The 24,061-nt window shown below is 42.7% G+C and overlaps 1 protein-coding gene and 1 long non-coding RNA gene across 4 annotated transcripts in view; one reads left to right on the top strand and one right to left on the bottom strand.

The window, feature by feature from the left end:
• The window catches only part of SNX19 (sorting nexin 19), a 39,457-nt gene extending 29,017 nt beyond the window's left edge, over positions 1-10,440 (top strand). Inside the window, exons 9-11 of one of the 3 annotated variants that reach the window (XM_042904528.1) lie at positions 6,617-6,801; positions 7,899-7,986; positions 8,901-10,440. In XM_042904528.1, coding sequence (XP_042760462.1) covers positions 6,617-6,801; positions 7,899-7,986; positions 8,901-9,033 — 406 coding nt within the window. In that variant the 3' untranslated portion in view covers positions 9,034-10,440. Of the gene's footprint in view, positions 1-266; positions 409-6,616; positions 6,802-7,898; positions 7,987-8,900 lie in introns of those variants that run through there. The other 2 variants (XR_006193506.1, XM_042904529.1) reach the window with 2 other exon arrangements.
• A 3,978-nt stretch (positions 10,441-14,418) lies between these two features.
• Positions 14,419-23,003, bottom strand: LOC122200776. The gene is made up of 2 exons (XR_006193931.1): positions 22,511-23,003; positions 14,419-14,856 (listed from the first exon to the last, which is right to left on the bottom strand). It is a non-coding gene; the product is annotated as an uncharacterized LOC122200776 (long non-coding RNA).
• Between the last annotated feature and the right edge of the window lie 1,058 nt (positions 23,004-24,061).

The following is a 24,061-nucleotide window of genomic DNA, read 5'->3' as shown; positions in this document are numbered from 1 at the left end:
CCTGAGGAGACATATCTAGAAAAATGTTTCCATGACCAATGTCAGAGAAGTGACTGCCTGTGTTTTTTTCTAGGGTTTTATGGTTTCAAGTCTCACATGTAAGTCTTTGAAACATTTTGAAAGAGATATGACCTGGTAACTTTAAAATTCCTGTTTTTAAGTCCAGAGGGTAGAAGCAAGAACAATGACCAGAAGTTACAACGAGGCAGTTTTTGGTTGCCAATATTTAAGAAGCATCTCTAATAAATTGCAGTTATCCTTTTCAGGAATTAAGCAACTTCCCCAAAGTCACATTCCTAATTGGTGGCAGAGCTAAGATGAAAGCCCAGCTTTCTGGATTCACGGACCAGAACCCTTGGGCTCTGCCATGATGTTACACAGGAGATTTCTACTCTGGGAGGAGGTGAGGTAGGGATTGCCTGTTTCCTTCCAGCTATGAAGTTGTATGTTCTTATTATAAACCTTTTGCTATGCAGTAGTCCTTTTTCGTTCTCTGTTTTCATGTGTGAATTGGTTAGATTATTGGAATAGATCACCTCCAAGGTTAAACAGATGATTTCTTTAATTTCCTTCCTTGATTCAAAATGCTTCAGTTTGTAATGCATAATAGTCTTATAACTGTAACTTGTTCATTTCTAATCAAAAACAAAAACTGTGGCTAGATACAGAAGTGTGGAACTCAGGATTCTCAAATCGTGGTGTTTAGGCCATATGTAGTCTTCCCTTGAAACACGTGTTTTAAAGATGTGGATCCATTATTTAAAACATGAAAGCAAAAATCAAAGAAGAAATTGTGTAGACTCCATGGCCATTTTAGATTTCACAATAGTCACTGGAAAAAAGAAACAGGAGTTTCTGGCCCTCAAAGTTCATTTCCTCCCCATTCTTCTTCCAACACAGAGCAGGAAAAGATGGTGACCTAGATACACAGTCAGAGAGCAACAATGCTGAACTTTCTCAGACACAACTGAGTAACCTGGGTCTGGCCAGTTCTAGGACCAAGAAGGCTAGTGAGAGCTGACACGGAGGAACTGTCTGTAAACAAAAGAAGGGGCAATGGCAGGAAGGCAGAGGCCTGGGAAAGGAATCAGAGGGAAGAGAAGTGTTACTTTTATCAGGTGTGATACTGGCAAAAATAACTTGTTTAATGGGAAATGCCCTGGATCCACACCATCACCCTCAAGATCTCCTTTCTCTGCACTCTGTACGTTGGGGCTACTGAGTTAATGAGCAAATACTCATAGGACTGTGGGTACAGAACACAATGTTCATGGTTTATGCCATTGTAAACATTTTACAGGGTACTTGGGGGATGGGTGGAGGGTGGGGAGTGTTTCCAGGAGGCTAAAAATGTAGCTTGGGCTTTTTCCCCCATTTCTTGGAACTCCTCATTCCTTATACTATATCAATGTTTTTCTAACTATTTTTAAACTTCAACCCACAGTAAAAAATGTATTTTACAACAGGACCCACTGTGAACACAACACATGCATGCACACACATCAGTAGGTCCATGTATGAAACAAAAGAGTCCTAAAGCAGGAAATACACTTCTATGTATTCTAAGCTGTTTCTACTTAGATGTTTTTAAATGTTGTCACAAACCAGAGTTGAGTACATGGCCACCTCTAATGCTATTCAGAATTTGAGAAATACCGTGCCACAGCCACCAGAGTTGAAATGACTTTGGAAGTAGCCTGACACATGGCAGCCAAGACCCTAGGTCTAAGTCAGTGATTCCCAACTGGGGAAGATTTTGTCCCTCAGAGGAGATGTGGCAATGTCTGGAAATGTTTGTGATTGTCACACAAGAGGTATCTGGGAGGGCAGAAATGCTTCTAAGTGTTTGATAATGCACAGGACAGCCCTTCACAACAAGGATTTAGCCTAAAATGTCAGTAGTGCCAGAGTTGGAAAACCTGGCTCTGAAGGTAATTGAAATGAGCTGACACTTCTAATCTACTATAGATCTTTTACAACGGCAGAAGCTTTAACCTGATCTTCTTTTACTCTTTTACTTTGAAGTGTATTTGGTACATTAAGGAGTTGGAGTATAATCACCCTTGGATTGTCTACAGAGGTAGCCCAGTTGAAAAAAGGATGAGAGGAATGATTCTGCTGTATCTTTCATTTAGGCTATACCAAGCATTTTTTGTTAGAATATTGTTACTGCTGTTAAGAATATTTTCTCTTTTTTTAATGTTTGTTTATTTTTGAGAGGCAGAGAGAGAGAACACAAGCCAGGGAGAGGCAGAGAGAGAGAGGGAGACAGAGAATCCAAAGCAGGCTCTGAGCTGTCAGCGCAGAGCCCAAATCGGGGCTTGCACTCACAAACCATGAGATCGTGATTGGAGCTGAAGTCGGACACTTAACCAACTGAGCCACCAGGCACCCCAAGAATATTTTCTATGTTATGATTTCACTCTCCTTCTCCCCCTGTCCTCCCCATTAGGCTCACTTACCCACGGCCCCTCCTCACTCAGCCATAGAAGCTCTTAGCAGAGAAGAGAAGGGAATTTGGCTAATTAGATTAGACATGGTCCCTTAAGCTTTCTCCCCTTACTTGTGAGAGTTGATTCTGTTGTTTTGATGGGAAATGACCTTGTGCTAACCTTGAGGTGCTGTCTTAAGCCCTAGTATTAAACTGTCTCCTTTTTAGCCACTGCTCCATTCCTCTATCTGTAGCTATTTCAGACCAGGTTCTTGTGAACACGGATAGACTTGCACTCCCAGTGTAATGAAAAGCCCTAATCTCCACATCCTCCCTCCTTCCGTGTCTGGCATCAGAGAAGCTCATGAATATCTCAGTGTCAATCTGTTGTTGCTTCTTTCTCACTTTATTGGCTATTTCTGGGCCCACTAGTAAGGCTGCCATGTGCTCTGAATCATTCAGAGATGGCCTCATAGAGCAGACCTGGCTTGGCTTTTTTTCTTCTTCTTCTTATTGGGGAAAAGGTAGGATGGTAGGAGGAGATATCTCTAAACCAAATAACAGAACTGGAATAGTAGTAGAAAATAAAACCAATGCTATTTGTGGATGTTCGCTACCATATTTATTTTAGCATATTTACCTCATGCATCTTGAATTACATAAACAATAACATTTGTATTTAGTAAATGAATTCTTATAAATAATTTATAATAAATAGACTGAGAGATATGTGTTTGTGTCCACCTTGAAACTTCAGATTTCTGTTAGCATAATAGTAAGTGGTACCAGCAGATTCCAGAAACTGATACTGGAAAAGCTCCTGTGGTACCTTGGACTTCAGACACATGCATTCCATTCCTTTTGCTTCAAGAGAACTACCGGGATACAGATTTCTTTTTAACTTTCCCACTTGTAAGTTAGGAATAGAAAGACAGCATGTGGAATAGAGAGATGAAGGGAACTAATAAGCTAAGGCATTAGTCTCTCTTTTAATTTTCCAGTGCTTAATCTCTTCACCTTCTCTAGCCCGGTTTCAGAGTGAACAGACCAATATGAAGGGAATCAGTAAGACTAGATAAAGCACTGTGGTGGTATGTGTGGAGCTCTACTCTGGAGAAGGATGATAGAATAAGAGGAAGGGAAAAGGGGGATGGAAAGGGGAGAAGAGATCATTGGATGAAGAAACCCCTGCCTTCTTTGTTGTCATCAGTTGTTGGTTCTGTGCTAGGTGTTAGGCAAGGTAAATAATACAGAATCCCTGAATCTGGTCATTTGCAACTTAAGAAAGGCATTTGGTGTAATAATAAAGCATGCCTTAGAAATTGTTCTAAAGCTCACAGATTTTTTCTGTTCTGTCTGAGGCGCAGGGCAATTTGGGTGGTGGTAGTAGTCGGCACTGGTCATTTTCTTGGTTTTGGCTTTATGATTTTTTTTCCTTCTACCTTGGGATGCTCATCATTCACAATAAGATACCATATCTCAGGAGTTCTGTGAGCACGAAAGGTTTTGCTGCCCTGCCTCTTTTCCATGGGCTGTCTGGGGCTAGAAAATGAAACATGGCTAACCCTAGATGTCCAGGAGAAAGCCTGTTTTCTTAGAGGAAGAGAGGTAGGAGGAACCTGGGCAAGAGGAGAATCTTGAAAAGGGTGAATGTTTAAATCTGCGTGGTACAAGTGTGTGTGGTTGGTGTCTTTTACCTTCAGGGTATGAAGAAGCCTGAGGGTAAGAGAAACCACAGCACCTTGCAGGTAGAAGCCACTTTGTACATTACATTCCTCTTTTTAGACATGCAGTTTGTTTCGTTTCCACCAATTTGTACAAGTCCTATACTTTCTCATATTCCTTACATTCCTGGGAATAACTTGTTGATCACTTCTGTGCCTCAGGGTTTATAGTGGTTGACAGTTTCTTTATCAGCAGTTGACATTTACTTGGAGACCTTAGTTCTCTTTGTCAGTTCCACTTAGCTCCCACAACTTGAGTTGACTCACTGACTCATCCTCATCATCAAGGGCCTTATTTTTACTTTTCCCTACTTTGTTTCTCCTTCCCAACATTCCCATTTAGGGTTCGATAAGTTGTAGTTGTATAGATTTGCATACATTTATACACTCATATTTTGCCATGTGCCAAAATTTGTTTTGCACCCAGCTGGTATGCTTGAGTCACGAAGTCACAATGGAAGAGAACAAAAAGGACATCCTTGCCATAATGCAGTGGTGCAAGGGCCTGTTCCTATCAGGTGAATTAAGGTTAATTCAAAACAATCAGACTCCTATATTGTAAGACGTGCCCAGAAGATGACCGAGGTCCCCAGATTTACTGTTCAGTATTCTGCTCTAAGAAGGGTTGAGCAGATGCTGAGACAGATACCTTTGAAGAGTGGAGTCACAGGCATCACTGGCCCCAGAGAACAAGAATAAGGGTACACTGGCTTATGTGCAAATGGGAATGAGAAGCTGAGCTAGAACTAATTCCAGGCAAAGGTTTCTGGTTTAAGATTCTCCTGGCTTTTTTGGAGGACTTCAAGATTTTGGTTTTCACTCCAATGAAACCAGTTGCTCAGATGAGACCCTAGTGCACATCATTCACCTTAGCAGAAGTCACACAAGTATTTGTGGCCTGAGGTGAAGAACGAGAGTTGGGTCACTTGATTCCCTGCAGATAATCTGATCAGGCCATTGCATACACCTCCCTTTGCTGACCCTTTTCTATAAACAGGAACAGAAATTCTTGCTACTGGATCCCTTTCATCAGGCGTCTTAGGCTCGCTGAATGAAAAGCCCTATAAAAAGGAGATGCAGCCCTAATAATATCAAATACGATCGTGATGGCTATTTTGGGCAAGAGCAGCTTTGTGCCGCTCTTGATCTCCATCGGTGTCTGCCATTCCTGCCCTGCCATTACCTTTCAGACTTCCTATTCTTAGAATCATTTGTGAGCCCTCGGCTTGGGGGATTGCAGCCCCCAAGGCTGGAATGCCTAGCTTGAGTGGAATGCAGACTGTCTGGCAGAGTGGAGGTTAAATAAAGTTTGCCTTGGCAGCCCCCTCTGCTCTTGGATGGGCGACAAGTAACTCGGGTATAGGAGCAATGGCATGAGCTGCCATGTGGTGCAGGACCAAATAGAGTAGAAGTGGTTGATGGTCCATCCGTTATAATCATAGCCTTGTCAGGCTCAGCCCTGCTCCATACTGAGGAGACTTGGCAGGCTTGACCCTCAGCTAGTAACCATATTGCTCTGAAGAAATGCAGGAACAAATAAAGAATAAGGGTGAAATGACTGCAGGAACTGCAGATTTAGTAAGTTTGCCCCCTCAGAGTTATTGCCTCATTTTTGAATGTGAGATAAAGGGGGAAATTTTCATTGTAATAAGAACTATCGCTAGTCAATCAGCAGGCCTTTCTTGAGCACCAGGGCACTGCGGGAAACTTTTTAAAAGTATAAGACATATAGAAATCTTGTGGTGCTTATACTTTAGTTAGAAAAGTAAAGCTGTAAGCACATGAGAAAATAATTTATATTCTAGAGTAAATTATTAGTTCCAAATCTATACTGTAGAACTAAGTGCTGAAGGAAGTCTAAGAGGAAAGAGAACACTTCTAGCTGGAATGGTCAAGCAGAATTTTGTGGAGGAGGTGGGGCTAAGCAGGTCTTGCTAGGATGGCAGACTTGTACTGGAAAGAAGAGGGCCTTGTCAGTGAGCAGACTGTTACAAGCAAAAGATGGATGTAGGACACTCTTAGAACAGCTCATGGGTCCATGAAGAGCCTGGATGTGCCACACCCTGGATGTGGACAGGGTGGCAAAGGAGAGGGATTTATCTAAAATCACCAAACCCTTAGCTGGAAAGGCAGCATGTGCACCTTGCTGAGAAATGACAGAACTTCCCACTAGAAGACAGTTGGAAAGCTCCAGCCCTGCCAGATACTGGGGCCCTCCTAGTGCTCTGTTCTGTGCAACCTCTAATACAACATGCAGTTCCTATCAGACACACAGTAAATAACAGTATTATTACTATTACTCATCTTCAAAGTCTGTGGTGCCGAGTTATTAAATTGGCTGGGTTTCATTTGTGAGAGTTGCCACTGCCTTCACTTTGCTCTGTGCTGATTGCTCACATGATTCACACCTTTCTGCAGTCCTTCCTTCAGATTTATCTGACCATTCTCTCTTCCACCACAGGTGGCTGGAGGTACAAGTGGCTAATCTAACATGTCCACAACGCTGGGTGCAGTACCTCCGACTTCTTCAGGAGTCCATCTGGCCTGGTGGGGTTTTGCCTAAGTATCCACGGCCTGTAAGGACCCAGAAGCAGAAAGTGGCTGCTGAAAAACAGGCTTTGCAGAGCCTGATGGGAATCCTGCCAGGTAATTGGATGATGAAATAAGTTATACTGATGATTAGTCCTTTCTCATCTGGCTTTGCCACCATTACCCCACACCCCTTCCCATTTTTAAAAGGGCTTAAATGTGATTAGACTGTTGACCCACCATTTCTCAGGCCAACAGGAAAATGATCGGGGCCGCAATTCTTTTATCCCTCATTCAAGTGATGCTGAGGGAATAGAAGGAATCACTGAGACCACACCGTAAATAGTAGGTGAGAATCCTGCAGATACTTGAGATAATAACAGCTCTTCCTACACCACAGAGGCAGGTCTCAGAACTATTCCCACCAGATGAAGATCTCAGGTTCTCTGCCAATTCATGGTTTTTGGACCAGGGAAGAAAATGATATGTGCCATAGAAGCTTGGCCTTGATAAATTGGGGTCATTGAATAAAGTACCTGGTTATTAGCAGTAGATAAAAACAAACTCTGGAGAGGACTTTTTTTCCTTTACTTTCTATAGACTTTTAGAAGGCAGGAAAGGCAATTTGTTGCCTGTCGCTGTGCTATGGTAACCAGGGTACAGTAGTAAACTCTTAACTCTTAAAACAATTTTATATACTCTTATTAACCTCTGCTCTCCACCCTAAACTGTTACATCAGAAGTACCTGAACTTTAGGGGTGCCTGGGTGGCTCAGTAGTTTGAGTGTCTGCCTGTTGATTTCGGCACAGGTTATGATCCCAGGGTCATGGGATCAAGCCCCACATCGGGCTCCATGCTGAGAGTGGAGCCTGCTTAAGATTCTCTCTCTCTCTCTCTCTCTCTCTCTCTCTCTCTCTCTCTCTGCCCCTCCCCTACTCATGCATATGCTCTATCTCTCTCTCTCTCTCTTAAAAGAAAAAAAAAATCCTGCACTTTAATGACTGGTTACAGAATTATTTCTTGAGGCCCATTCTTATTTAAACACTTGAGAAACATTTCTCTTAGCTTTTCCCTGTTTTAGTTTGACTATGTAGTTCAGAAGTTTGCCAGAAATACCTCCTTGAATAAAGATGGCAGATATCATGAGATAATCTCCTTAGAATCTAAGGCTTCCACGATAGCACTGAAACCACATCTGCTTTTTCCTCTTCAGATATTGTAGTAGAAATCCTGGGGGTGAACAAATGCCAGCTGAGCTGGAGTCTAGTCTTGGAGTCACTACAGCAACCCGTCATCAACAGGTAGGCTGAAGACGTATGTATACTCAGCATCACCACAGCTGAAGCCATCTCTGGTCTCAGAGGTGTCCACGATTTCTAAGTGTGCAACCCATATTGAGAAGAATAGAACTGCAGTCTTTGTTTGCCCTGGGCCCTGACTGCAGGGTGTGATGTCCAGATCCACACATACTAAGAAAAACCTACACTGAGAGCTTCATATGTCACTGACAGGTCATATAATTTCCAGCTCTACATTCAAGGCTGCACAGCAAAGCTGAATAGTATTACAATCAGGAATTGTCTTTGCTTAATATGAAGTAGACAAGATAATAAGGTTTGGCTCTGATAAAGGGACCAGAAATATTGGGTGAATACTCCTGGAATAATCCAGAAGAGGTAGGTATTTCCCTGGCTGGTGCCTTGGGATATAGTGCTTCTGAAAAGTATTTAGGACTTCCAGTCCTTTCTCAAACCCTGTCCCAAAGCAGACTGCATCGATTAACTGTCACTACTTAAGGGCCCTGGCTTTTGCTTCATTGTCTGTAAGGTCACCCATAGATCTATGATGATTAATTATGAGAAACAGCCATAGTCAGAAGCTCTGAAAATTCTTAGTAAGTTGATATCACAAAGATTTTCCCTACTTCACAGTTTTTCAGAGTAGTACTGATCTGCTAATGCAGCTATATAAATAAATGTGGAGTTTCCTAAAATCTAGTCTCAAGTTCTATTTCTACCTCTCTTGCGGTCATAACCTTTATTCGCAAACTTTTATTTCATGGCGGAGGCTTCATCAAGCTATTGAAATTTAGAGTTCACTAAGGATATCAGTAATGGGCAAGGAGGGGAAGGGAGAATAAATGTCATAAACAGGGATCTGGTGTCTGTTGACCGAGCCAGACCCTCCTCTAAGTTGTTTTGTCCATTTGTTTCAGGCATTTGATTTACTGCCTTTGGGACATCATCCTGGAATTCTTGGATCTCAGTGCCTCTGTTGAGGAGTCTACCATAACCACCTCTGCCTCAGATACCCCAGGCAACCCCAGGAGAATGGGTGTCTCCCCTTAGCCATAGGTTATTTGCTCATTCTTTGAAGGCTAGGAAAGGAGAGTTGTTCTCCCACCCCATGACCAGTCAGGAAACCTGTGCTCTCTGAAACTGGGCTGTAACTCAGAAGGGGCACAGTTCTTCCCTAGCTCTACTCCATTTGTAGCAGGTGATGGGAGAAATATGTACCAATCGCATGCGTATCCATTCCCATACCTTTTTTTGTAATGTTTGGATTGTTACTAGTGGAAAAGGAATCCGTGAGGTAGAAGAATGAGCCCCTTTTGCCTCCTCTTTGCCCTCCTTCCTAAGGTTGTTTGACAGGAGCCTGGCCCTGTATATACATGTTCCTAATCCATTAACACAAGTTGAGATAGACCAAGAGAAAACTGGTAACCAGATTTCTTGGAGGAGTAGACAATCTTCTAGAGCTCTCTGTTCCCACTAAGAAACTGAAAATTCATTCAGGTCCACCCTTGAAAGCCAGATCCTCTGAGTTCTATCTAGTTTCTCAACAATTCCAGAAGAAGGAGGGAAAACATTTCTCAAGGGACTTTTTGCTGATGGGCTATTTCCCAACACATCAGTCCTAGGGAGGATATCGTTGAAGGCTGCTTCCATGGGTGGCTACACTTTTCCTGTTCAGAAGACTTCAAAGTGGACTGCTAAAGCTTCTGGGTAGATCCACCCCACCCTCCACACCCTTTCCTGAAAGGAGTTGCATCAGATTTTATTTATTAGCTTTCCTCCTAACCCCTCTCCAAGAACAGTTGAGTTTTGGTCTTTGTGAACTTCTCTCTGTCTTCCTTCAGCAGAATCATATGGCAAGTTGCTTAGTCAGCCCAGTGCTTCCAAAGGGAAGGGAAAGGCTTGTTCCTGCTCTGTGCCTGGGAATGTGCCCAAAGAGGAGGGAACCCAGGGGAAGTACAGGGCTTCTCTTTTCACAGGTAGGGGACTTTTTCACAGGCAGGGGACTTTTAACTTGAACCGATAATATTAGCAAACCTGTAATGGATTGATTACCACAAAATGCTTTAAACAGGAAGTACTGTTCTTAAGATTATAATTAGTCTTTAGGAACACTTGAAGATGGAGGCAAAGGTACTATATCAGACACTAGTGTCTTAGAAGAATGGAACAATTAGGAGAAACTGTTGGTAGGAAAGAGGCAGACAGAAAGTCACAAGGGAAGTACTATACATTAAATTCATGTGAGTAGCTGACAGGGTTTAAGACCTTTGCCCCCCCTCATCCCTTTAGCTTTGCACTTGCCTATTAGTGCCCTGCTGTCACTGAATTATGGATCCTCCCATTTAGAAGGGGATCTTGGGGTAAGACAGCAAGGAGATGGATCTAGAACAAGTGTCAGGTTCCCTTAGACTCTGAAGTAGATGATGTACACAAAATTAAAGTGGTTTATGGGAGAAAGTTGTGTTATCTTTTACTTTTTTTTTTTTTTTTTAAATACCCCTTGGGAGGCTTTTACCTATAAAATGTGTTCTGCTGTAATCAGAAGGCTTTAGTTAGGCTATTATTGCCTAAGGACAGGGAGATGAATGAGATCATGTCTCATGGCACCTTCTAGCCTTAAAATTTGATTGTTACAGCGACTTTATGGCTCCGAAACTTCTTTCACCCTGAACACTCACAGGCAGAAAGAATTCGGCATTTCTAGCTTTAGTAATTACGTATTTGCAGGATTACAGGGGTTCCAGTCTCCCATATTGAAGTGGATCCTTCACCTTTTTCAACTATGGGGCCGGATGCTCTTTGGGATAGGTACAGGTGGCCAGCTCATTTCTGCTACCCTTCTCTTCATACTTTACCCTCACAGGTACTTAGCCACCTATACTGCTTTGAATCTGTGCTACTAGTTCTGGCTCAGATGTCATACAAAGCCAGTCCATAAGCTGACACACCATAAAATCCTTGTGGCTGTAACATCTAAGGAATCTTTTGACACTGCCATTGTATTTCATTTTACGTAAGAGATCCCATCCCTGTTTTCTATGTCCCAAAATATGAGTTGTCTTCAGATCCTCCTGCCCAGAAGGGAAATAATGGATATCACCAAGGAAATAAATAATCAAAGCCCATCTGATCTTGAAATAACCTGTCAAGTTTGGGTAGAAGGGACAGACTGCAAGGGAGATCAGCATTTGGGAGAGAGCCACAGGTATCAGGAAAAGATGCTGTTGGCTGAATGATAAAAGGCAATGAAAAATTGGGTCTGCACTAACCCAGAACATTCCTGAATTTTCTTTTGCCCTACCCAGCACGTTCATTTCCAGTTGCTCCTAATACCCAACAGCAGTTGTTAGGTTCTGGGTGGAGTAAAATATGTATAAACATGGTCCGTGGCTATATGAGTCAGGATGCTTTGGACTGAAAGGAAACTAATAGGAAAATTTATTTTCTTCCATAAGATCAGTACCTGAGTAGGTAAGTACCACAGTAGGTAAGATTGATGGATTCAGCAACTCTGACCCCATAATGGGCCCAGAATATTCGCATCTTTCTTTTCTGCCATCATAAACATGTTTTTTCTGTTCTCAGACTGCCTACCTTCAGGGTTGCTGCAGTTTGGGGCATCACATTCATACATAAAATGTGAAAGAACAGGGGCACCTCTTCCATCTTTTCTTTTCTTTTCTTTTCTTTTCTTTTCTTTTCTTTTCTTTTCTTTTCGTTTCTTTTTTTAACATTTACTTATTTTTGAGAGAGCACAAGTCGAGGAGGGGCAGAGAGAGAAGGAGACACGATCCCAAGCAGGCTCCAGGCTCTGAGCTGTCAGCACAGAGCTTGACCAGGGCTCAAACTCACAAACTGTGAGATCATGAGCTGAGCCAAGGTTGGATGCTCAATTGTCTGAGCCACCCAGGCGCCCCCATGTTTTCTTTTAAAGAATGAAGAAACCTTTTCCTAGAAGTCCTTCAAGAATGCTCATGACTCACTGGTCAGAACTGTTCACCCTGAGCCAATCCACTGTCACTGAAAATGGCATTACCTGGTTGGCTTGCAATAGTATTTACCCCACCAGAGAGGAGATCACCCCCCAGGAAAGTTAATACCTAAAAAAACCATTAGATGTTAGCAAGGAAGAAACAGAGAATGTGTGTTAATAGTATTCTATCATCTGTTACATCAACAAACCCCCATGGCCCTAAAAATATATGGTACCAGGTAAGAGAGAATATTTGCTGAAGGCACCACTTGGAGCACTTCATCTACATTAACTTATTCAACCTTGTAAAGTAGGTTCTGTCATATGTCCCCATTTTATAGATGAGGAACACAAGGCACAGAGAGATTGTGAGTTGCCCAGTCACTTGCAAGGAAATGGCAGAGCCTAGATACAGATTTTGCCAGTCTACCCTCAACCCTACATGCATAACCATTACACTAGTCTATGTTTCTTCTTACAAAGCAAAATAAGACCAGGTTCTCACTTTTAAGGAGCTTACAATCTAGTAAAGAAGTGTGCAAACTTTTCGGTAAAGGAGCAGAGAATGAATACAGGCTTTGTGGCCATATGGTGGTCTCTTTTGCAACTACTGAGCTCTTCCATTGTAACACAAAAGCAGCCATAGACAATACATACAGAAATGACTGTGGTTATGTTCCAACAAAACTTTATTTACAAAAACAGGTAGCTGACCGGATGTGGCCCATGAGTCATTTGCAGACCTCCTGTCTAATGAGTTAGAACAGTGCTTATCAAACTTCAATGTCCGTGTGATTCAGCTGGGATCTTGTTAAAGAATATGCTGCATTTTTAACAAGCTCCCCAATGTATGCCATTGAGAATGTGGATCTTCTACCACATGCTGAGTATCAAGGGATTAGAACATGGGCAACTCTTCATCGAGTGTGATTAATCCACTACTAAATATTTAGGAAGGGCACTTAATTGAGAGTGGAGGACCAAGGAAAGCCTGAGATTATAATATCTGAATTGACTCCTGAAAGATTCATGAGAATTAGCCAGTGAAAACATGGGGAAGGTGTCCAGATGGAGGGAACAATGTGTGAAAAGGCAGTCATCACAGGAAGACAAATACCATATGATCCTGTGTATCCAAGGTACCTAGAGTGGTCAGCCTCACAGAAACAGTAGAAATGTGGTTGTCAGGGACTAGAGAGGAGGATGGGGAGTGTGTAATGGGTACGGAGTTTTAGTGTTACAAAATGAAAAAGTCCTGGAGATCTGTTTTACAACAGTATCAATCGATGTGACGCTACTGAGCTGTACACTGAAAGTGGGTAAGATGGTAAATTTTACATTATGTGTGTTTTACTACAATCAAGAAATTTAAAATTAAAGCCATGGAGAGCTACAAGTGGCACAGCAGAGTGGGAGCGCAGGCTGCGGGGAGGGGGGTGGAGAGAGGGGGTGCTGGGAGAGGGCCTGTCTAGTGTGACATGCTCAGGAACCTGGTGCTGTTCTCCCTCTACACAGTGGGGAATTGTTGAGGAATCTTCCAGAGGAGTATTTCTCATCAAAATTAACAGTTCCTGTTTACGGGACACATGGTGGTATAAAAGGTAAACAGCCTTTCTTAGTCCTGCCCCTTGGATTTGACCCCTGTCTCCGTCACCTTCTGACCCTCCTTAATTTCTTCGAGTCTTTTCCTACTCTTTCTTACATATAAGGTGGCTTCAGGATCTATAGAGTATAATGAGCTGAAGTGACAACAGCCTGACTGAAACCTAGCTCTGTCACTTAATCAGCTGTGAAGATGTGGTCAGGTAACTTAGCTTCACTGAGACTTAAATTTCTCTCTCAGAAAAAGGGACAAATACAACCATTTTGAGAAGTGAATTGTAAGAACAAGCTTTATAAAACACAAGAGCTATGCCATAGAAACATCAGTGGTATTATTATCCTGCTGTCCTGCTGTCTGAGGGACAGTTGGGAGATGCCTTGATTCACATACCATGGAGCCACACTGTCCTCTAGCAAGCCTCAGTTCCCCAGCCCTCTAAGAACCTGCTGTTTATCTCGGTCTTCTTTGCACTGGGGCAATATGTGTTTTCCCAGGAGGAGGAAAGGAAGGTTAGCCAACCCTGCTGGATGCAAATGGGAATGGGAACCAACCAGGGGCAGGAGTGGTTAATTGGGGAGCAAAGGAAACCATGATGCTTTTGTAGTTAAAGGCCTAACTGGGCAAGCTCTTCCATCACTTGGCATCTCCATTTCCTTTCCACTGAGAGTGCCAGAAATAACAGGGCAGTAGTTGCTTTCACTGCCTTTGTGGACAAGAGAATGAAACCATTGCAGGGGGAATTTCTGCTAACAAACCCCCGCCATTCTGTGGTGTAAAGGATGAGAAATGCTACACACAGCAGTGTTTCTCAGAAGAGAGCCAGTGAGGGGAGACTACCCCAAATACTACTTCCATAGCCTAAGACTTGTCCAGTATTTATTACACAAAGACATCACTGGCCTGTTTAAAAAAGAAAGAAAAAAACAAAAATGTGTCGAGCAAGTGAAAATCATCATAGCTGTTTTCCTGTAGTGACCTAACAGCAACAGGGTTGGAAGCCGGGGCAATGCTGATTTGGCGGAGGAAATGCGGGCACTGACAGCCACCTTGGCAGATACACTGTGCTATTCTCAGACTTGCCGAGCCTTCTTGCCGCCTCCCTACATCTCTCACCTGTCTCTGGTCTGAGAATGCACTTGAACTCTGCTTTCTTGGAAATGAAAAGAAGCATGCAGCTGTATCCAGAGAACTCCTGTCTGATGTCTGTTCCACATGACAAAATCTGTTTTCTCTCCACATCTTGACTCTTCAAACCTTACCTACAAGTGCTTCTGTAGAAGTCACTAGCACACTGTTTCTGGGATGTGGAAGTTTGGGAAGGAAAAAAATATATCAGTATCAGGATCCAAACTTAGAACTAACATTTCTTTAAGTGACAATTATCTACTCGTTTTAACTCAAAATAGACCTCCTTGTTACCAGAATTTGTTTAGGAACTGCAAGCTAATTGTAACATTAGGGTGTTGTAATGATTAAGAAGGTAAGTCTGTGTCAGATATCTAAATTCCTACTTTGGCTTTTTTTCCCCCCTTCCCCTTATGTTCCGTATGACTGTTGCAGCCTATTATTATGAGCAATGGAGAGCTATAGCTATAATTGTACTTTCAGACACTTGCATTCATCAATGAGGGCAAAGGCCAACCAAGATTAACCCACAAGTCTGTGATTGCAAAGAAAGGCTCTAGTATGTCTGCAGAAGCTGTGACTTCTCTGTTCTGGGTTGCCTTGGATTTAGGCATCTTCAAGCTCAGGTGATTGGCCCTTTTGCCTGTGCACCATTGTTGGAGAATCATCCTGCCCCAGTAGCATCAGAAAGATTAGCAAAGATTTAGCAAAATGTCTGCATTTCATATCTTGCCTTTAGGGAGGATTGACCTTATTAAGAAAAAAAAAAAAACTTAAAAAGTCCTTCTGGAGTTTACATTCTTTACCAATACTAACATGAAGTCCAAATTCAAACTAATGGCAAGCCAGTTCCTTTCCAGCTTCCTGTACTTGTGGCAAAAGTTTGCCTCCTATCATCTGTAAACACAAATGATTCAAGAATACTGAGGGTACCTTTCATTAAGGCTTCATATGGCTCTGGGAGAGTCACGTGGGCTTGGTTGGCAATAGGACTTCTGCTGGGAGAGAGAATGTATTATGGAGATGGTTTCGCAGAAGGTTGGATGAGATGGCTTCCCAGAAATCTAGGGGCCTGCATCCTGTTCTCTCCAGCTTCTGTCCTTTGGCCCCTGTTCTTTCATCCAGCTGTGCACAGGTGGGCACCCTCTGTCAAGGCCAATTCAAGTTTCACCTTCTCCAAGGAGCTTTATCTGATTGTGCCAATCAAAATTCTCTCTCCTTCTGAGTTACTTACACTTCTCAATGTGATCAAGGTCAATGTGCATTTTATGGGGTCCTCAGTAAGAGATGAATTCTTCAAGGGTAAGAAACATATATCCATTTTATTCCCATTATATCCCTATGCTTCAGCCTCCCCATAGGTAGTGCATAATAGATACAAAATAATAAAGACTGAGGCTTATTTAACTAAAGAAGATTATGCTTGTAATACTTTTAGAAGGTAAAATATGTTAATAAATTAAAGAGTTTACTGGGCACAGAGATGTGAGAGAGGGACAAGGGGGAAGCACATTTTCATTTTTCTGACCTTATATCTTTATTCAATAGCAAATATAAAATGAAAGAAGTTGGTTTTTATATTTCCCATGCCAAAATCCACACAGTTTTATAACAGTACTGTTTGCAGTCTATGTGGACCATAAGGTGCTAAAGCTGTAAGCTTTTTAAAGAAAATTAGTCCTGATTTGAAGATATTTTTAAAATCCTCCAGTCACAAAAGTACAAAACATACCCTGTCTACTTTCTAGTCCCCACCTTCACCTACTGGATCAGAAAGCAAAACAAACAATCACAGGAAATATTCTCAACTCTTTCCTGCCCCAGACACAAATTTGTAAGAAAGCAATTACCATGAGGAGAACGATTGGTTTGCTACCTGACTGCTCTAAGATAATCTTGGAAATCCTTTGGTTCCAGATTTAAAATTCTTTACTTCAGACCTTTTCTAACAGCATATCTAAGCCATGTCTAAGATCCTACAAGGAAAACTCTTCAAAGACAAAGTAATAACCTTGAAGAAAAGAAAGGATAGCATAAATTCCTCCTCGTTCTTACAGGTGTTTGCTATCTTCCCCACCACATTTCCTGCTGCAACTATTTGCCCAAACACAACAGATCAAAACTAGGCAGCTGCCATAGGAATGAAAACTAACGAATCTAAGACACCTGGATTAATGGCAGGACAACATGTTGGCCCTGAGGGGATAAAATCACCTGCTGTTTTGGGGGCCCCAGAAAGGGCCTCCAGGCCATGATTTGAAAGAGGGCAACAGCAGGTAAAGGAGCACAGGAGGAAGAAGTTCAGTCTGAGAATTAAAACAATGATGTATTTCATGAAAAGAAGGAAACTCTAGACAATATAGCGCTTGGGTCATATATTATCTTAGACTAGGTCTGCATAAAAAGGATCCCATCTGCTATGGAATGAAGTCCATTCTGGTGCCAGTTAACATTTGCACAACACATGATGTGGAATAGTCTCTGGAGCCAAGATTGGTTCTGTATCCACCCAGGGGCAGGTTGGTCACTCTCCAGTGTAAACCTTCTTGGGATTAACCACTTATTCCAGTGTTGTGCACTGCATAATTAATACCAGATCAGTTCCAGACAGCTTTGTACATCCTGCATATGGATGAAGACCCAAAAAAAAATTTTGGTGATCTGTTTGGATGAGATAGAGAAAGGTGTTGTTCTAATGTTTGAAGCAGAAGTCATCCCCATGTACAGGGGTTTACCTTGCACAGATGGGGGCTCGTGGGTGGCATGTGACATTTACCAGGAAGGAGCTTGTCTGGACAAGTAAGAGGGGTGATAAGTGTGCATGTGTGGATACAGAAGTAACATCTGAGGCATTAATGCTTGAAGAGCAGGGCTATGCACCTCCTTTTAGCAATCTGGAGAGGACTGAGGCAAGAGCTTGTGTTTCAGCAAGGTTTTGGATATGGAAGAATGCCCACTGTTGGGGTGGAATGACCTGAGTTATAAGATTAGAGTTTCTGTGGATTTTTCCCATGTAATAGAAATTTTTTTTCTTCTAGTTTCGTTCATAGCAGGCAGCATTGGACCAATAGTTTGCCTAAGCCTACTTCTTCTCTATATTATTTCTGAAACCCTTTTCTTAAACACTAAAGTAAATAACAAGAAAAAACAAGAAACCTTTTCAAAAAACTTCATATTTCTGTCATTTCTCTTTATTGTGTGTGCAGCTCCAAAGCTGCTTTTCCTCATGTTTAATTTTTTTTCCTATGTCAGCTTACCAATCTTCATGGGTTTGACTTGGCTGCCCCACTAGTCCAGTTGTCTTTTTGATAAATTAACATGGACAGCAACTTAAGGTTCCATGGAAATCTTAAACATGATATTTCTTATACTTGACTCACAGTCGATATTCTAGGAGGAAGATTGCCCTACTGTCCCCTCCTGTGAAATCAGAATAACCACCAATCCTGAAATTAAACATTTTGATAAATTCTTTCCATGTCCCAAGCTGTTCGTACAATGTTATGGACTAAATGTTTGTGTCTTCCCAAAATTCGTATGTTGAAGCCCTAGTCCCCAATGTGATGGTATTAGGAGGTGGAGCCTTTGGGAAGTAATTAGATTTAGATCAGGTAATGAGGATGGTGCCCCATGATGGGATTAGTGCCCTTACATGAAGAAGAAAAGACAACACAGTTTTCTCTTTCCTCATGCACATGAAGAACAGGTCATGTGAGCACATAGAAGATGGGACACCTGCAAACCAAGAGCAGAGGCTTTAGAAGGAAACCCACCTGTGGGCACCTTGATCTTGGACTTCCAGCCTCCAGAACTGTGAGAAATAAATTGCTATTGTTCAAGTCACCCAGTGTGTGGTATTTTCTTATGGCAGCTCGAGCTAAGATACACAACTAAACAGTTTAGTCATGTAAATCTCTTACCCTGATTTTAAGTCCAGATTCTGAGACTCAGAGAATTTAGGGACTTTCTGAGCCCTCCATGGAAAATCTGGTGTAAAAACTGTTCAGGCACTAAAAAATATAAAAACTGCCTCTGAGTATATTGCTAAAGCTCTCCTCTCCCTCAAATTACCTCTATGAGCTTTCCCTCCTGGAGAAACTCTGAAAACTAGTGACTAAGTGCTCAGATGGGAAGGAGGATAGGTGAAAGGCAAAACACTATTGCTAATTGCTTCTGTTGTTCATAGTACTATATGCCTTTTACCTACCCACACTGATAAGCAATATTTAATAAGCTCCTTTTCAAAAAATAAAATGTAATTAAAAGTTTATCTTAAGTTGGCTGGACTCAGCACAACTTGCTTGAAACATACCCAGCTAGCTTCATTGAGAAGCACCTAAAATGTCCATTCTAACCTGTGCCTTATCAGATGGCTGCCTGTCTTCCTAACTGAGCTGTAAACCCCTTGAAGCTGATTGTCATGTTTATTACAGTCTCTCCAGCATTAAGCATTACACCATGGCACCTCCCTATTTTCTCCTTATGCTGTCATCTCATAGATTCTCAGAAAGCTTGTCAAGTTCCTCTGTCCTCTCCACATAAGCTTGTGACAGACTTTGCCTGTACACAGTTGCTTGATCCATAAATGAACTTGGCAGCCTTCTTGTGTCAATGGGTAACAGTTTTCTTTCCTTCTGGTAGTCTTGGGATCCTTATTGCCATCTGGCAATTTTCTTTCCATCTTCCTACACACAAAATAGAACAAAACCCACTTGACTAACCCAAGTTCCATGTAAGCAAAGGTGGGGCCCTTGGCCTGTGTCTGGCCCCGACCTCCCCTCTGCCATCAAAGTATACCAACTTCTCAGTTTGATACCAGAGAGGGTATCTTGTGTGAATTTTGTAGTGGCAGCAGGCTTCATCTGAACCTTGGGGACTCCTGTGGGCCTGTTGCCATGGTAACCAGCCACCACCTGACTCTAACACTCTTTAAGACTGTCTGATCTGAGGTGGAAATGTCCCAAGAAGCAGACCCCACACTGACAGCTCTTAAACACATGACCCATCTCATAAGCACATAGCCAGCTGGAACTTCTCGGTTGCTGGGGCGAAGGAGCCTCTTTATCACCACAGGAGGAATCAGATGAATTCTGGGCTCAAAAAAGTGTTTTGCTTTTTTCCCCCCTAACAGACATACTCTCCAATCCCCAACCTAGCTTGTGGTGAAAGGGCTTCCCCCCTTTCTTATTACATTATGCGTTGTTCAAAATGCTGAGCAAAAGTGGGAGGGAGCAATAACACTAAAGGATTTGAAGTATCTTCCTGTCTGTGGGGGAAGTCTCTGCCCTCAGTGTGGGAAAAGAGAAGGCAGAGAAGGAGGGGAGCAGAAAGTCAGCCTCCTGGGATGCATTGTTGTAATTGATTGTTTCAGCTCACAGGAACACACAGCACCATAAATGGGAGCAGATTTCAATCTTAAAGGGCAGTACTCCTTCACACAGGAAAACAGGTGATTAATAGTATCCATGAGGCCCATATAGATGGTGCCTGTTCAACTCTTCAGGCATGTAAAGGCAGAGAAAGAAACATTCCAAAGATTAGCTTTAAAAAATGACCACTTCATTCTTTGGAATTGTCACAAGGGCATGATATGGACCTTGAACAAATTCCCAATCACCCCAAACTCAGGCAAAGAGAAGCAACAAAATGGGAAGGAACATATTTGGGCATTGAAAGAGCTGGCTTCTAGTCATGGTCACAGTGATCTTGGACAAATCTCTTTACTTTCCTGGACTGATGTTTCTTTCCTCCATACAGAAAGGTTGGACTGGATAATAGGTAAGACCCTGTTCAGCTCTGCAACATCCATTAGACAGCAAAGGCTGTCTTCCAGTTTGAGACCAGTTTCTGGAACAGTGATGATGCTTTCTAAATGGTTTGTCATGAAAATGAATGAATGATTATATTTCATCTTGACTTTTATCTCAATAGAGATTTTCTTTCACTTCATTTGGGTCTCAATTTGAGGAAGGAAGGAAGGAAGGAAGGAAGGAAGGAAGGAAGGAAGGAAGAAGGAAGGAAGAAGGAAGGAAGGAAGAAGGAAGGAGGGAGGAAGGAAGGAAGGAAGGAAGGAAGGAAGGAAGAAGGAAGGAAGGAAGAAGGAAGGAGGGAGGGAGGGAGGAAGGAAGGAAGGAAGGAAGAAGGAAGGAAGAAGGAAGGAAGGAGGGAGGGAGGGAGGAAGGAAGGAAGGAAGGAAAGAAGGAAGGAGGGAAGGGAGGAAGGAAGGAAGGAAGGAAGGAAGGAAGGAAGGAAGGAAGAAGGAAGGAAGGAAGAAGGAAGGAAGGAAGAAGGAAGGAAGGAAGGAGGGAGGGAGGAAGGAAGGAAGGAAGGAAAGAAGGAAGGAGGGAAGGATGGAAGGAGGGAAGGAAGGAAGGAAGGAAGGAAGGAAGGAAGGAAGGAAGGAAGGAAGCTTTGACATACTCTTTCTGAGAGGAATGTCTTGCCTTTCTCTGGGCCCTAGGATACAAAGTTCCAATCCTACATTTTCCATCTTTAAGCTTGCCAAAATTAAATTGTTTAAGAATACTGTACAGATTTAAGGAAAAACTACATCCCCAAATTTTCAAGGAATCCAAAGACCTATTCATCTCCAATCAACCTTTCTTAGGATCATCAAAGTACACCATTTCGTTTTTCATTTTCCAGATTATTTTCTGTGAACCATCTCATTTTATCTTCTCATTATTCCTTTGAGGGATGTAATACTTGACACATACATAGGACTTTCTAAATCACAAAGTATTTCATATACAATATCTTATTTAGATCTTGAAAATCACTTTTTAAGATACTTTGGGAAGTTATTGGCATCCCCATTTTACTGAAAAGGAAGCTGAAATACACAGAGTTTGTCTCTTGCCCAAGATTCTGCCCATATTTTCAGGAGGCAAAAGAACCAGGATTAAGAAAATGGCTTTGCTAGTAGACATCCAGGTGAGAATCCTAGCTCTGCCACTGATTAGCTCTGTGTCTGTAGGTAAATTATTTAAAATCTTCATGCCTCAGTTTCCTCATCTATTAAATTGGAATAATAATGGTACTTTCATCACAGAAACTGGATGGGGGAAGGGACTAAATGAATTAATGCATTTAGATGCTTAGAAGAACTTCTAGCACACAAAGCATCTTAATTGTTTGTCATCATTGGCAAAACCAAGACTAGAACTTGGGTCTTCCACCTTTTAGCTCAGTGATGTTTCTGCTGCCCTACACCAATATTATCCTTATTATACAGAAGAAAACCTAAAGCTGACAACGTTTAAGTGCAAATCTCATCCAGAGCCTCTCTTAAACAGAGAGGTCTAGAACCAATGTCTCCTGGACTCTGTTTAGTCCTTCCACCATTAAACCACGCTGCCCTCCACTGCTTTATGTTTTTAAAAGTTATAAACCAACCACTCTCATGCAATACTACTGACAGCCTGAAGGCAGACTCTCCCACTCCTCTGGGGAAAGGATCTTCTACCTTCAGTCTTAAGAGATCAAAGGGTTGCAGAATGTTCACTACAATGGGAGCATGCTCACTACTACCTCTAGGCCGTTTCTGGGATAGTCTCTCTTCTTTCCCTTCCAACTGTAGTTATCATCAGCACCAGATGATTCAATATTTGACCATTTTTGGCTTTCTGAGAACAAGTATTGTTTTTTCATATTTTCATTATATACTCCTTTGAGAGTGCAGACTATGTTGCGTGCAGGCTTGTATTCTCTGTTGCACATGGCAAAATGCTCAGTCAATAGCAGGTACATAAACAGATCTTGATTCATGAATTGATTGTTTGATGGACTGATAGTGTACCCTTCCAGTGGTTGGCAATTGCCCTTACCTCTTTGTTGCAAATTCAGGATGATCAGAGAATTGCCTGGATGGCATTTAATACCACAGTGACTGAGCAAGGGTTTTCTGTGGAGGGAGGAGCAGGGGCTGGGGAGGGGAGAGAGTTCCCCTTTGCTCTCACCTGGGCTGGCTTCCACAAAGCCTCAGAACCAGGCCCATGCCACTGTCTGACTGCACATTTTGTATATGGAAGACACAGACCTGAACCAGGGCTTGCCCTCTTGTCCACAGTCTGGACCCCTCATAGCACACCCAGACCAGACGTGACCTTGCTCTACAGTTAAAAACAAGTGAAAGTCATCTGCCAGGGTCACTTGGCACCAAAGTCCTGTGACAGAAGGGGCTCCACTTAAAGGGCAGCACAAATCCAGGGCATTAAAATAACCTGAATGGTGTCATTTTCTGATCAAATGCCTTTCCCTGTCGGGTTTGTGATTTTCGAGCCTGAGAATGTCCCCTCAAGGCTCAGGTTTCTCTGCTGTCACACTGGTCTCAGGCCTGGAATGTGAGTACTGGCCGTGGAGGTCTGATGTAGCTATGTCACAATCCCAAAATGGAGAGACATTATCTCATAGACAGTGGCAGCAGGCAGGCACCAGTTTGCTGCTGGCAGGCATGGTCAGAATCTGGCCCCGTGAGTATTTCTCACCCACGGTTCTCAGTGGACACACAATTTGAGGTCCAAGATGCCAATCTATGCACTAGAAAATTAGGGTCTTGCAAAGCTTCTCATCCAGGAGTAAACCCAGGAAAACATAAGCTGAGGTACAGAGAGGCTCATTTTTGTTATAAGTCCTGTTGGTTTGCAGGAGGGTGATCCCTGGTGGAGAGGCCCTGGAGTACCTGAAAGGCTTGGTCAGAATGCAGAGAGCAGCAATTCGCTAGGTGAAAGGGTACTCAAGGCAGGGCTAAGCTGCCATCCTTACTTCCCTGGGCCTGCGAGGGCAGGATTGCTGACCACAGGGCAGGTGGGGCTTGGTGGCCTATGAGGTAACCATCCCTTTCAGCACTTGGAGGGGATGAGGTCCCAACGGGAAACCATTTCCCCTCTCATAGAGTAATAAAGGCCATCAGAGTCATAACTACTTTGATCGTGAACTATCTTTAGGGATGAAGAGAAACACCTTCCTACCCAGCCTTAGAAAGGGGGGGTCCTTTTCTCATTGGTAGCCTGTTCACCCACTTACTTCCTATGGCTCTGCTCTGCGACTTTTGTTACAACCAAGCCATTTTCCAAACCAGCCCTGCATGCTCCTGCCTCCTCCTTTCACTCATTCCTTCCTGGACTAAAGAGTCTTCCTCTTCTTAGTCCACCCTTTCTTCCAGGTGCACCCTTGATTGATTCCTCCTGCTGAGTGAGGCATCTGAGTGCTGCAGCCTCCAGTCTCTGGGGCTCCTTCAGAACCAGTGTCTATTCCTTTCACGCGACCCTTGGCACACACCAGCTTCCCAGTTCCTTACCATCATGCACGAGGGTTAGAGCATGTTTGTTGGAAGGCCCTTCAGCACAGAGGCTGTGTTTTATCTCTCAGAATTTCCC

The sequence above is a fragment of the Panthera leo genome, chromosome D1 (assembly GCF_018350215.1).
Source record: "Panthera leo isolate Ple1 chromosome D1, P.leo_Ple1_pat1.1, whole genome shotgun sequence".
In the NCBI taxonomy this organism is placed as follows: domain Eukaryota; kingdom Metazoa; phylum Chordata; class Mammalia; order Carnivora; family Felidae; genus Panthera; species Panthera leo.
The sequence above is the reverse complement of the archived record's forward strand: the minus strand, read 5'-3'. Positions and strand labels throughout refer to the sequence as shown.